Source organism: Homarus americanus, unplaced genomic scaffold (genome assembly GCF_018991925.1).
Source record: "Homarus americanus isolate GMGI-L3 unplaced genomic scaffold, GMGI_Hamer_2.0 scaffold19518, whole genome shotgun sequence".
Lineage (NCBI taxonomy): Eukaryota > Metazoa > Arthropoda > Malacostraca > Decapoda > Nephropidae > Homarus > Homarus americanus.
In genome coordinates, this window is record NW_024723340.1 from 218,764 (window position 1) to 231,818 (window position 13,055).

Below are 13,055 nucleotides of genomic sequence, written 5' to 3' on the forward strand. Positions count from 1 at the left end.
TACGATGACCTTCTTGCCCTGATCTTGTTTCAGGAATACCTCCCTTTTGAAGCTCTGGAGAGATCTCGAAGTTTCGATATTTTGAGTACAGCACTAGCTAATAATTCCCACCAGGAAACTTGTTTTGAGACTCATCCAAAGCTTCGAAAAGTGCAGAATTCCATGTGTTAAAGGCGATATTGCTGAAAAAGACCAGGGCAAGAAGGTCATCGTAAATGGCGTCGTACACCCCATAACCGTTCTTGCAATTGGCCCTTTGTCTCAGCTTTTATAATGGGAGCCTAGAAGAAAATGTGATCTGATTTACAAAAGGTTTTCAGATACCCTTTCATAAATTGGGGAAAGTCTGTACCTCACCAACATGATATACATTATACACCACTGAAATTCCCTGCCTGGAGGAAATTGAAACAACTTCAAAAGTAGCTTATCCAAATGTCATTTTGAAGGGTTGTTGCAAACTGAACAACTTAGGTTATCTTTTTAAAATGTTAATGAATGTTTCCCTCGGTATTTCAATATTACCATACATCTTCATCCGCTTTTTCCCCTCGGCCTGACGTTTCAGCAGCTTCATCTTTCTTGATATATCGCCTCCATACTGAAATGTGAGAAAATGTCTTCTTATAGCAGAGAAACAGTACTACATGTATTTTGGATCATCTCACCCTAAATAAAGGAAGGAAAGTAGGTGATATGACTTTTTTCTTAAGACCCCTTCCACTATATTTTGGGTTGGCAGGAATCAAGAGCTAACCCAGACTCTCTTAATTTACTGTCATCCATTTAGGCTTTGTGCTGCAACATCCCTATAATTCACTCGATGTCAAGCTCTCCTATCACTCACACACACCCCTACTTCCTAAATAGCTGTCCTTCTCATTTCTAGTGCTTTATTCACCCTATCCTTTCATATCCTTCTTGGTCTGCCCCTCTTCTTTCTACTTTACACTCTTTCCAACAATTTTTCACTTTCCATTCACTCAATATGCTATGCCATTTTTGCAAAGTCTGGTCAGCTCTCTGTCTTACATTTCTCTCATGCCCACATCTCCTAATTTGAGAGTTTCTTATTTTCTATATTCTATTCATCCAATACACAGGCAGTGCTCTAAAGTACCGCATTACTGTTGCTTCCAATTTAATTTTATTTATTTACATGAAAAATATGCTTCATAATCATATGCTGTACTAATGTTGAATCAGTAATTCCTCTACACTCTACATCTCCAACTTTGTAATTACAGTACTGTACTTTATTTCACTTTTACTCTTTACTTTAATTCATCACTTCAGAGGCAGTTGTGGGTGGGGGAACATGGCAAGCACAGCAAGCCCACTCAGCTGGTTTTTTTTTAGGGAGGGGGCACTGTAAGCCCAACCTGGAAAATTTGTGAAATCTGACAATATCATGGGCATTTTGAGGCCATGTGCACCAGATACTAGGATATTCTGAAATCAACAGTAATTACATTTTACTAAAAAATGCCTGAGTACAATATGGCATTAAAGAAATAGTATTGGAATTTTCTGATGAAAGGGGGGATCCAACCCCCTTGCATTCATAGTTCCATCCACTGCCAGACACCTTATACCAGTATACCACCCTCTTTCCCCATTTCTATCTTCTTTTAAACTTACCTATTTCTCCCGGTATCGCTTCTCAACTTGACTTTTTTAATTTAAACTAGTATACAATTTTAATTTATTTACTAACTTTCTTTCTTCAGCTTCCAGGATGATACAGAGAACATGACATTTCATAAAATCTTAATTTTTTCCTTTCATCTGTTATTGTATATCTCTAACATTATAGCACATTATCTCACTCAAATTTATTATCTTACTCATTCTAGTTACCCAAACTCAGTAGCCATTCTTTTCTTTCAGCTACTATTCTTTGTAGTACTATAATTTGTTTTCAATTTCATCTTTCCCCCTCTCTCTAATCACCTAATGTTGTTTAAATTTTTTTCTGGAAAATCCACACCAACTATTCACACACTACTTGTCTTTGTATGGTTACATGTCCAGATGCATCTTGCACAATAAAGAAGTTTATAACATTGTTGACGAATTCACTTAGCCAAGTGGGTCAAATTTTCCTTTCACTTCCCTTTTCACTATTCAGATTATGATACTGTTAAGTAATGTACTTCATTATTTAATCTGACATCTTCTAAATCTCAGGTATCTGTTTTTCTTTGGTCCCTATACAGTAATTAAATTTCACACTCAAACTCCTCTTAATAACTAATCCACCTTTGCTTTAACTGACTTATAGATTTAATTAACATTGAGTCTTTTCTTCATTTTCTATTTCTTTATTTTTATAACCCTTCCCCATTATAATAGAGGGAGGCCATAATCAAGAGCACACACACTCTGCATTCAGTCTTTCAATGATTCACACTGCTGTACCATGTTCAGCCATATCTAATGTTGTTAGTACATTATATAGCAACAACAATATCGTCTAATCCTTTGAAGTACGTTTAAACTTACACATTTGGCGAGGACATCTTTCCGCATGGCTTTTATATTGGTTCGTGCGAGGATCTCTCCTCCAACAGCAGCTTGTATTGCAATCTACCAGTAAAATTATGAAAATGATTTTAATAAAATTAAGTAGACAGGAGGAAATGTTATGAGCTAGGACCTACCGATGGAGCTGGATGTGACAAGGAGTTGTTTTTCTCAAAATTAGTAAGAAATGAGTGAAAATGCAAGAATCAGCCAATATCACTGTGAATATCAGCAAAAAATTTAAAGTACAGGTACTCCTCGACTTACGACCACCCAGACATACGACAGCCGCAGTCGTATAAAATATTTTTCAAATTATGTATTTTCGAGTCTCCACGTTAGTGATCGCACTGTGTACTGACAAAATTCTCGTTTGTAATGCCCTTTAAAATGGCTACCAAGCGTAAAAGTGAGAGTTCTCGTGGTGCTGAGAAGAAAAAGAGACACCCATTTTAGATTTTTGATGTATTATTTTCGCCTTTTCGACTGACGACCTGGTCGTCGGTCCGGAACCCCGTCGTAAGTCGAGGAGAGACTGTAAGCTATGATAACACTTCACAGCGAAGGACACCTGCAACTGTGAAAAGTTCATATACGTGTGTGTGTGTGTGTGTGTGTGTGTGTGTGTGTGTGGAGGCAAGAAGGACACCAGGTTGACTGTCAAAAGAGCCATATGGGAAACAATGGCTTAAGTCCCATATGCCACACCCAGCGAGTGTTTACTAATTGTTATCAATCTATCTTAACCAAGTTACAGTAAATGCTGTGAAAAGCAATGTACAAGTATTGGAAATTAACTGTGTCAGATGTGTTGCGGCACTTTTTATAATTAATGCCCACTCACTGCCAACACCAATAGTACCTGCAGGGGGGTCAGGCACATGTCCAAGTGCCACCTTCCCCCCTGTTGTCTATAATATGTATATAAATGTTACTAATGTATTCTCTGTTCTTGCATGAAACTTTCTCCTGAAAATTATAAGCAGATATATACAATAGATGCAAAGAGATATAAATAATTTATCATTATCAACAAGAATGACAATCTGAACTAATAACTTTGGAACTGAACTAGTTTGCATAGCATTTCATATGAGACTAAGTGGCTGCAGCTTTCCAATTTGGTGCTGTCAATATGTCAGCAGAAGTGTGTCAATGTTCACAGAAGGAACTGCATGTGCACTTGCTGCTTGACTATGATCTCAAGCCCTGTGAATTTCTCACACATTAGGTATGTTTGCGCCGTATGCACTGCCAGTAAGGCCTGTTCACACTTATGTTGCCCCCTTGTGATGTGCTATTGTCCCAGGGAGGGAACAGTGGTGCAGCACTAGGCTTAGGGCTGCTTGGAGCCGTGTGCACAAGGGTGTTGGCAGCTAACAGGTACTATGGGTTAGGTCGGCATGGGATTGGTTGAAAGGACTCCCTATACATTGTACTATTTACTTTATATAGTCTCAACATACCTGGAACAATTGTTTGGGTAAGGTTTCCCTTAGTTTCTCACAGATGTGTTTCCCCATTGTCCTGGCTTGAGAAATATGAACAATCGTTGACAACTCTTGTATAACGTGACCATTCAGCAGAATATCAAGCTGTGGAAAAGACAGAAAACTGGAAAACAGGTTTGTGTAGGACGTGTACTTCAATAAAGCACTCCAGTATGCATTAACACTCTCACAGTCTTGGACACAATTGACATGTCTGAAAAGTTTCACTACACTTTTCTAAAATAAATAAATAATACTAGGGGAATGTTGGAATATAATTCCAATGTCTAAGGGTTTTGTTGCATGCTTTTGAAACTGACAGTATTAAATGCACTTTAGTAATATTCAAATATATTAAATAACTATACGGTACATATTTGTAATATACAGTACTTTCATTGCATCAAATTAAACATTTAATTGTTACAGAGTTTGTGTATCATATGAAATAGCATATCAGTATTGGGTATTTATCAATATTATTGCAATTGTGCATTTTGGAAGCGTATCAGTATCAGCTATTCATAAGTATTGGAGTATCGGTATAGGCCAAAATTTTGGTAATGTTATCGGCCAAAATATTGATATACTGTACTGTTGGTACATATCTATTCCAAGATATGATATGCAATCTTGCCATGGTGTAAAACATGCAACCCACGTGGGATGCACGGGAGGTTCTGCCCATCCCTGGTGATTGCCAGGCTAAGCAACAGCACATGTCACATCGCCCAGAGGATGGTTTGTGTGTGAAAGAAGCTATTCTTAGAACATTAAAAAAGAAAAAAAATTATATATATATATACAGTTGTACCCCACTTAACGCGGTCAATAGAACCCAGAGGGTCCCGCGTTAAGTGAAATCCGCGTTAAGTGAACAGCAGAACATATGGGATTAATTCCAATAGAAACCGGCCCGACCCCCAAACTCCACTTTTTGAAGACACATAACTATGTTGTAGTAAAAATAACATCTTAATTTTATGATGGTACATGCACACAATTAATACTTAAGAGAAATAGAGAAATACAGTCGCCAAGTTAATGTCCATTCAAATAATGGACTCTACTCCCTCCCCCTCTCACACTACACTGCCGGCTCTTCCCTCTCTGAGAAATTTTTTGGGGAAAACCACTAAATTTTAATAATTAATACCTCAAACTAAAGTTAGGATAATACAATTGACATTGCTGGATTCCTTGTAAGACCAGGAATATTTTGAATATAAATGTCTTATATTTTGCACAAAAGATAACATAGTTACCCAGAGAAAAATTTTTATCTAAAATTTGTATGTCTAATGCAAAATATATGATGTTTATATTCAAAATGATCACCAAATTATAAGAATTCCAGCAATGTAAATTATATTCTGACCGGGTAATTTGTATGAATTTTATGAGCTAAAACAAATATCTTCAGTTAATAATAAAAAAAAAAAATAATCTTCACGACACTATCTGTCAATCAAAGTACCCCACCTTGCCTCCCCCCTCTTCCAACCGCTCAGTCCCAACCCTCCCCCCCCACCCCCCACCAAGAGAAAGAGTGGGTGAAAAAAATAAATTTTAACATTTTGTATTAAATAATACCTCAGATTAAAGTTAGGATAATATAATTGACATTGCTGGATTCCTTGTAAGACCAGGAATATTTTGAATATAAATGTCATATATTTTGCACAAAAGATAACATAGTTACTCAGAAAACATTTTATCTAAAATTTGTATGTCTAATGCAAAATATATGATGTTTATATTCAAAATGATCATCAAATTATAAGAATTCCAGCAATGTAAATTATATTCTGACCGGGTAATTTGTATGAATTTTATGAGCTAAAACAAATATCTTCAGTTAATAAAAAAAAAAAATATTCTTCACAGGGTAACAGATGGTCGGTCGGTCCCTCCCTCCCCCCCACCCCCCACCAACCGTCCCAAGGAGATGTGTGGGAAAACCAGAATACTTAACTTTTTTGTAATAAATAATACCTCAAACTAAAGTTAGGATAATATAATTGACATTGCTGGATTCCTTGTAAGACCAGGAATATTTTGAATATAAATGTCATATATTTTGCACAAAAGATAACATAGTTAATTTGAGAAAAAATTTTATCTAAAATTTGTATGTCTAATGCAAAAATATGATGTTTATATTCAAAATGATCACCAAATTATAAGAATTCCAGCAATGTAAATTATATTCTGACCGGGTAATTTGTATGAATTTTATGAGCTAAAACAAATATCTTCAGTTAATAAAAAAAAAAATAATCTTCACAACACTATCTGTCAATCAAAGTACCCCACCTTGCCTCCCCCCCTCTTCCAACCGCGCGGTCAGTCCCAACCCTCCCCCCCACCCCCCACCAATCCTCCCTTCCAGGGTTTTTAACATTTAGTATTAAATAATACCTCAGATTAAAGTTAGGATAATATAATTGACATTGCTGGATTCCTTGTAAGACCAGGAATATTTTGAATATAAATGTCATATATTTTGCACAAAAGATAACATAGTTAATTTGAGAAAAATTTTTATCTAAAATTTGTATGTCTAATGCAAAAATATGATGTTTATATTCAAAATGATCATCAAATTATAAGAATTCCAGCAATGTAAATTATATTCAGACCGGATAATTTGTATGAATTTTATGAGCTAAAACAAATATCTTCAGTTAATAAAAAAAATAATAATTCTTCACAGGGTAACAGATGGTCGGTCGGTCCCTCCCTCCCCCCCACCCCCCACCAACCGTCCCAAGGAGATGTGTGGGATAACCACTAAATTTTAATAAATAATACCTCAAACTAAAGTTAGGATAATATAATTGACATTGCTGGATTCCTTGTAAGACCAGGAATATTTTGAATATAAATGTCATATATTTTGCACAAAAGATAACATAGTTAATTTGAGAAAAATTTTTATCTAAAATTTGTATGTCTAATGCAAAAATATGATGTTTATATTCAAAATGATCACCAAATTATAAGAATTCCAGCAATGTAAATTATATTCTGGCCGGGTAATTTGTATGAATTTTATGAGCTAAAACAGGCAGTCAGGCAGGGTGGCGGGTGGGTGGGGTAAATCTAAAAATAGCGTCTCGAGCCGGACACTCACTGCGTATATGTGGAAAAAATCCGTGTAAAGTGAAAGTTCAGCTCTGGCGAGGCACCGCGTATATGATAAAACGCGTTAAGTGAAACCGCGTTAGGCGAGGTAATACTGTATATATATATATATATATATATATATATATATATACATATATATATATACATATATATATATATATATATATATATATATATATATATATATATATATATATATATATATATATATATATATATATAAAATATATATATATAAAATATATATATATATATATATATATATATATATATATATATATATATATATATATATATATATATATATATATATATATATATATATATATATAGTGACCCTCCGTTAACGAGCAATCTGTTCCTAAGGTCTTTAGATTAGCAAGCCATTGTTTTCAATAGGTTTTTGGAGTAATTGGTTCAACTCACGAAAATTTCCTAAATTCAACAAAATGAATTAGAGTTTCCTTACTTTGAGGTGTGTATGTAGAATGCTCCTGGATGATGATGATGATGGGATTTAGAATGGGGGGTGGAGGAGAAGGAAGAAGAGAAGGCATTGGGGTGGAAGAGAAGTCACCCCATGGCGCCATTTCACCCGTAAAATTTTAGCTCTCTTGGTGTAATTCAAGATTATTTTCTTTAAATCAACACTGCACTGCATTATATATTGTCAATATGTAAAATATATTTCAAAATGACCAATAATTTGCTTGGAAACACAGAAAAAAAGCGTTCAGTTGAAGAGAGTCTCAAGCAAGATGTTACCTCCAGTGAAAACAGAGAGAGACTAACTGCCTGTTTGCTGTGTTAAGAGGCTGGATGCCGCGCATTAAACTAGACACTTTACCTTCAATTATGTTAAATAATTGTTAAAATGACTAAAAAATTGAATATTAAACTTTTAAAATTATTGAATAGTATAAACTTCTTGATATTTACTAAAATAGTAAGGAATTTAAGCCCTAGAACCGATTAATGTATTGGCGGACTGATACTAAAGCTGGTTGCCCGGTCAGTGCAAGCGAAAACATGTTGAGGTCGGTTCGTAAGAACTTCGTTAACAAATTTTTTTCGTTAACCGAATTGAAGATCCTATATGGAAGGCAGTTCGTTAATCGAAATTAGTTACCGAGGTGTTAGTTAAGCGAGGTCACTGTATGTATATATATATATATATATATATATATATATATATATATATATATATATATATATATATATATATATATTATATATATATATATATATATATATATATATATATATATATATATATATATATATATATATATATATATATATATATATATATATATATATATATATATATATATAGTGGTCCCTCGGTTAACGAAATTTCGGTTAATGAATTACTTTCCATAAGAATCTTCAATTCGGTTAACGAGCAAAAATTCGATTAACGAAATTCTTACGAAAACATGTCGACATGTTTTGGCTTGCTCATCGGCTGGTAGATTAGTCCGCCAATACAGTAATCGGTTCTAGGGCTTACATTCGTTTCTATTGGAGTAAATATCAAGAAAGTTGTGTTATTCAATATTTTAACAAGTTTTATATTAAAATTATTAGTCATTTTAACACTTATTTAACATAATTGCAGTACAGGGAACTAGTTTTTGGTGTGCCCATCAGCCACTTCACTCACCCACCAAGGAGTCTGTTTGAGTCTCTGTTCAGTGGAGGAAACATCTTGCTTGTGGGTCTCTTGAACACAGAGTATTTTTACATTTTTACAGTACAATTATTGGTCATTCTGAAATTTTTTAACATTTTGACAATATATAGTGCAGTGCAGTGTTGATTTAAGGAAAATAATCTTGAATTACACCTAGTGAACTTAAAATTTTATGGGTGAAATGATGGCATCAAGCATGGGGTGATTTCTCTTCCAACCCCACTTCCTTCTCTTCTCCCTTCTCCTCCACCCCCACGTCTAATTCTCATCATCATCATCATCATCAACCAGGAGCCTTCTACATACACACCTCAAAGTAAGTGTACTTTACTGCCTTTTTGTTTTTTACTTTGTATGTAATTTTCGGTGACCTGGAACCAATTACCCAAAATCCCATTAAAACAATGGTTTCGGTTAACGAAATTTTAAGGGCATGCTGTATTGTAATTTGGCAACCTTGTCACTAGCATGAGAAATGATGAAATACTGTACTGCTCCCAGCTCCCTCCCTTACTCATTCGCTTGTGATAGCTCCCATACACATATAAATTTTTAATCCCTGCATGTTTTTGACCTTAGGAGAATTTTATATATTTAAATTTTTTTGCACATTCTGTATGAACATTTTATGTACTACAGTATATATGTAACAAAAAAAAAAAAAGTACATTACATCTACCCAAAAATATGGTTAAAAAAATAACAATGACACAGCTCACAGCTTGGAGGGAGGCTGAAAAACTGACACTGCACCCCCCTCCCAAGATTCCAGGGGAGGCAAGAAGTTTATATTCTCTTTATGTTTTTGACCTTACTGCAACAATCTTTTTTTTGTTTTTGTCACTTTTTGTATGAACAACTGTGTGTGTATGTATATCAATATAGGATAAATCACTGTATTGATTCTAGTCTCAGTGGCTGAGGAGTACACCTCACATCCATAGTTTTGTTTGGGTCTAACAAGCATGTGGTAACGGTGTAGCAGAGTCCCTCAGTCAGCACCCCATGACATGTGCCCAAATACTCTAAATAACTTGATAGCACACTGGCAAGACTCTTTGAGGTAACAAATATGTGGCTGCCACGTAAGCTGATTGTTGGAGATAATGCCCAGGAAATGGGTCTCTGTGACACACTGCACATGGCGACCATACAGCTATAGATTGGAATTGGGGTGAATACCTCAGAGGTGGCAGAAATGCATGGCAACAGTTTTCAAAGAAGAAAATCTGAAACCATACTCTGTGGTCCAACGAGGTGCATGCGATGTTCAGCCACTGACATGAGGGTTGCTGGCCTTGAGTTCAGGGATGCTAGTCTCCAGCCAGCTACAGTGTTGTTCAGCAGGGACTTCTAATAGAGGCCTGTTTCATCCACATTTTACATTTCATACTTCAATTATGTCAGTGTCACAGATCATGTGTAGCAGTTCCTCTTCAAATGGCCAGACACTCACCACACACTCACCACATCAGCACTGGCACTCTCACCAGCCACTTGCCTGTTGCTTATCTGTGCCTCCTATAAAATTTATAGAGCCAGCCAAAGCTCCCATGGAAGTCAGGCATATCCAGCAGGGTTGCAAATCGCTGTGCAGCACCATCGAGCTCAATACCGAGAATGGGAACATCACTGGCTCATTGTTGCTTGTACCAGTTACCGGGTATACACTGCAGCATCCACTATCTCGTATTTTAAGGTACCCATATGAGTATGGGAGAGGCTACCTTCCTCACCTGCACCTGGCATAAGGGTTTGTTCCTTAGCTTTCCTTTGGTATATTTCACATTGTAGATGGTAGACATGCCCAGTCCATACTCCTCCATTAACACTTTCACAGGCACAGTCTTCTCAAGTTTGTTCGGAATGGCTAATTTTTCCTTTATGGATAGTCTTTTCACTGGGCTGCTCCTCAAACCCTTGGTGCCAAGGGATTTTTCTGTAACTTTCGGTATTGTATACATGCAGTAAAGTACAGTACAGTACACACAAACACTACACACTTGGCTGCACTATGCAAACAATATTCACTCTGCTATGCATAGAACTGTACTTACACATACTAAAATAAATTAAGTGTTCATACACTGTAATCACTGTTTATGTCTTAACACTGCTTTAACATCGTATTCTTGGGAGATTGTGTCCTGGTATAGTAATGTACAGGAGAGCACAACACAGATCATACGCAAAAACAGCAGCATACAAGGAAACAACCTTGTGCAATGGTAGCAAGACTATAAACTAAACTCGTCATGATGCTAGTGATTTGGTGTTTGAAGAGATAAGCTGGGAGATGCATCAGCCAATCACAGGCATCCCATTCAGTCACAGGACAGTATTAGCCACTCACAGTGCATGAGCCTGCAGCCTAAGTTACCCAAGCAGCTAGCCTACCCAGCGTCCGAAATGCATCCCCACGTCGGAGCATGATACAATTTTTTGTAACTTTCATAAATTCGTTCCCATGCCTGGAACGGAGAGATTTTCTTGGAATTTTCTAGAAATGTGCATGATGCAATATCTAGAAATGTTAATTTTTTTTCTTCTTTTTTTTCTGGCTATTGGAGTATTTCTGGGATTGAAGACTGAAGCTAATGGAGATTACTGTACCTGTAGTGAGTAAACAATACGTATAATATCTGTTTTTCAGCTGCCTTTTATATTCTAAAATCTATCGCAGTAAAGTAGCGTACAGCATTGTTATTTACCTTACAGATTTTTTGTTGGTAAAACGCATTTGAGAAAATGGTGTTTTTTAGATATTAGAACTTCACTAAGAAAGACTAATTGGGTCAGACCCCAGTCCGAAAAAAGTTAATCTATGGAGGTCCGGACATAACCCTGGTTTCCTGGACAGTTTCTGGAAAATCAAATCTAAGTTCGGTTATTGATAACTGTTTTCACTGATATGACTGTTTCATACTGTTAAGTGCTTATGCATAGTATAAATAGAAGAAGTGCATCTCCTCTGGGAGCAGCCAGGTCAACTGTTATGTTGGCGCATTCCAACTCCCTCCCCTGAACCCCTCCTCCCCACAGGAATATCAACAAGTTCTTGCCAGAAGTTACAATTTCACATAGGAAAGGAATTGAACCAGTGGTGAACAGTGCTTAAGTCAGTGAGAACAACTCAACAGTAACAGCTGAGTCATACCCAAGTAAATCCTTCACAGAGTGAGGTCCCAGGTACCCAGTGATAACTGCCCGTGAGACCCAACAACAACAAGCGATGTGTTAATCCGTCCAAGATAGGAAGGCCTGGGACCACACCTCACTCATTTAACACCATCTATGAGGGAATTACTACACCACGTCAGGTCCCTCATAGGACCATCTGTGAGGGAATTACTATACCATGTCAGGTCCCTCATAAGACCATCTGTGAGAGAATTACACCACGTCAGGCCCCTCATAACACCATCTGTGAGGGAATTGCTACACCACGTCAGGCCCCTCATAACACCATCTGTGAGGAAATTACTGCACCACGTGAGGTCCCTCATAACACCATCTGTGAGGAAATTATTACACCACGTCAGGCCCCTCATAACACCACCTGTGAGGAACTACTACACCACGTCAGGCCCCTCATAACACCATCTGTGAGGGAACTACTACACTACGTGTCTGCTGTTCAACACCTCATCGCACAAGATCTACGTAACCTCCACTATAAACATTAATCTGTATGTTCACTGTATGTTCCTTTACCTTTCTTTAATGAAGGCTTTTGTTAAACCACCAATGTATGTAATAAGTCATTTTTGTCTAATGTACATTTTCAGCCTTCGGGCTGCAGAACTTTTCAATAAACCGTTAATTATTATTATTATTACACACATATCCATTTTGTGAGCAACTGTTTCTGCCATCAAGAGTTTTTAAAAGATATCCCCACACATTTCAAAAGCAATTACTGTATGGGCTAGCGGAAAATATGTAGACACAGCAAGCCTGCCAGCACATACAGGAAGTGTTCATTGATCTTTGGTTTGTTTTGTCCCTCACTCCATTTGATGTCCCTTGCCCACAGTCTCCATTACAATATTTTAAAATGAAAATGATGAAGTATACAGTACAGTAAATAATATCATCTTGATATCTTGTTTTATTTAATTTTCTCATAATAAATGGCATCTCTCAATGAATTTTTTGTCAGGTTACTATGTCGTGGAAGGGAGAGAAGATAA

The 13,055-nt window shown here is 36.4% G+C and overlaps 1 protein-coding gene across 2 annotated transcripts in view; it reads right to left on the bottom strand.

The window, feature by feature from the left end:
* Positions 1-419: 419 nt before the first annotated feature.
* LOC121863409 (translation factor Guf1, mitochondrial-like) overlaps positions 420-13,055 on the bottom strand; it is a 63,724-nt gene continuing 51,088 nt past the window's right edge. For both annotated transcript variants that reach the window (XM_042362038.1, XM_042362037.1), the window contains 3 exons: positions 3,993-4,121; positions 2,506-2,589; positions 420-601 (listed from right to left, as the gene is read on the bottom strand). In XM_042362038.1, the coding sequence (XP_042217972.1) occupies positions 476-601; positions 2,506-2,589; positions 3,993-4,121 (339 nt within the window). In that variant the 3' untranslated portion in view covers positions 420-475. The remainder of the gene's footprint in view (positions 602-2,505; positions 2,590-3,992; positions 4,122-13,055) is intronic.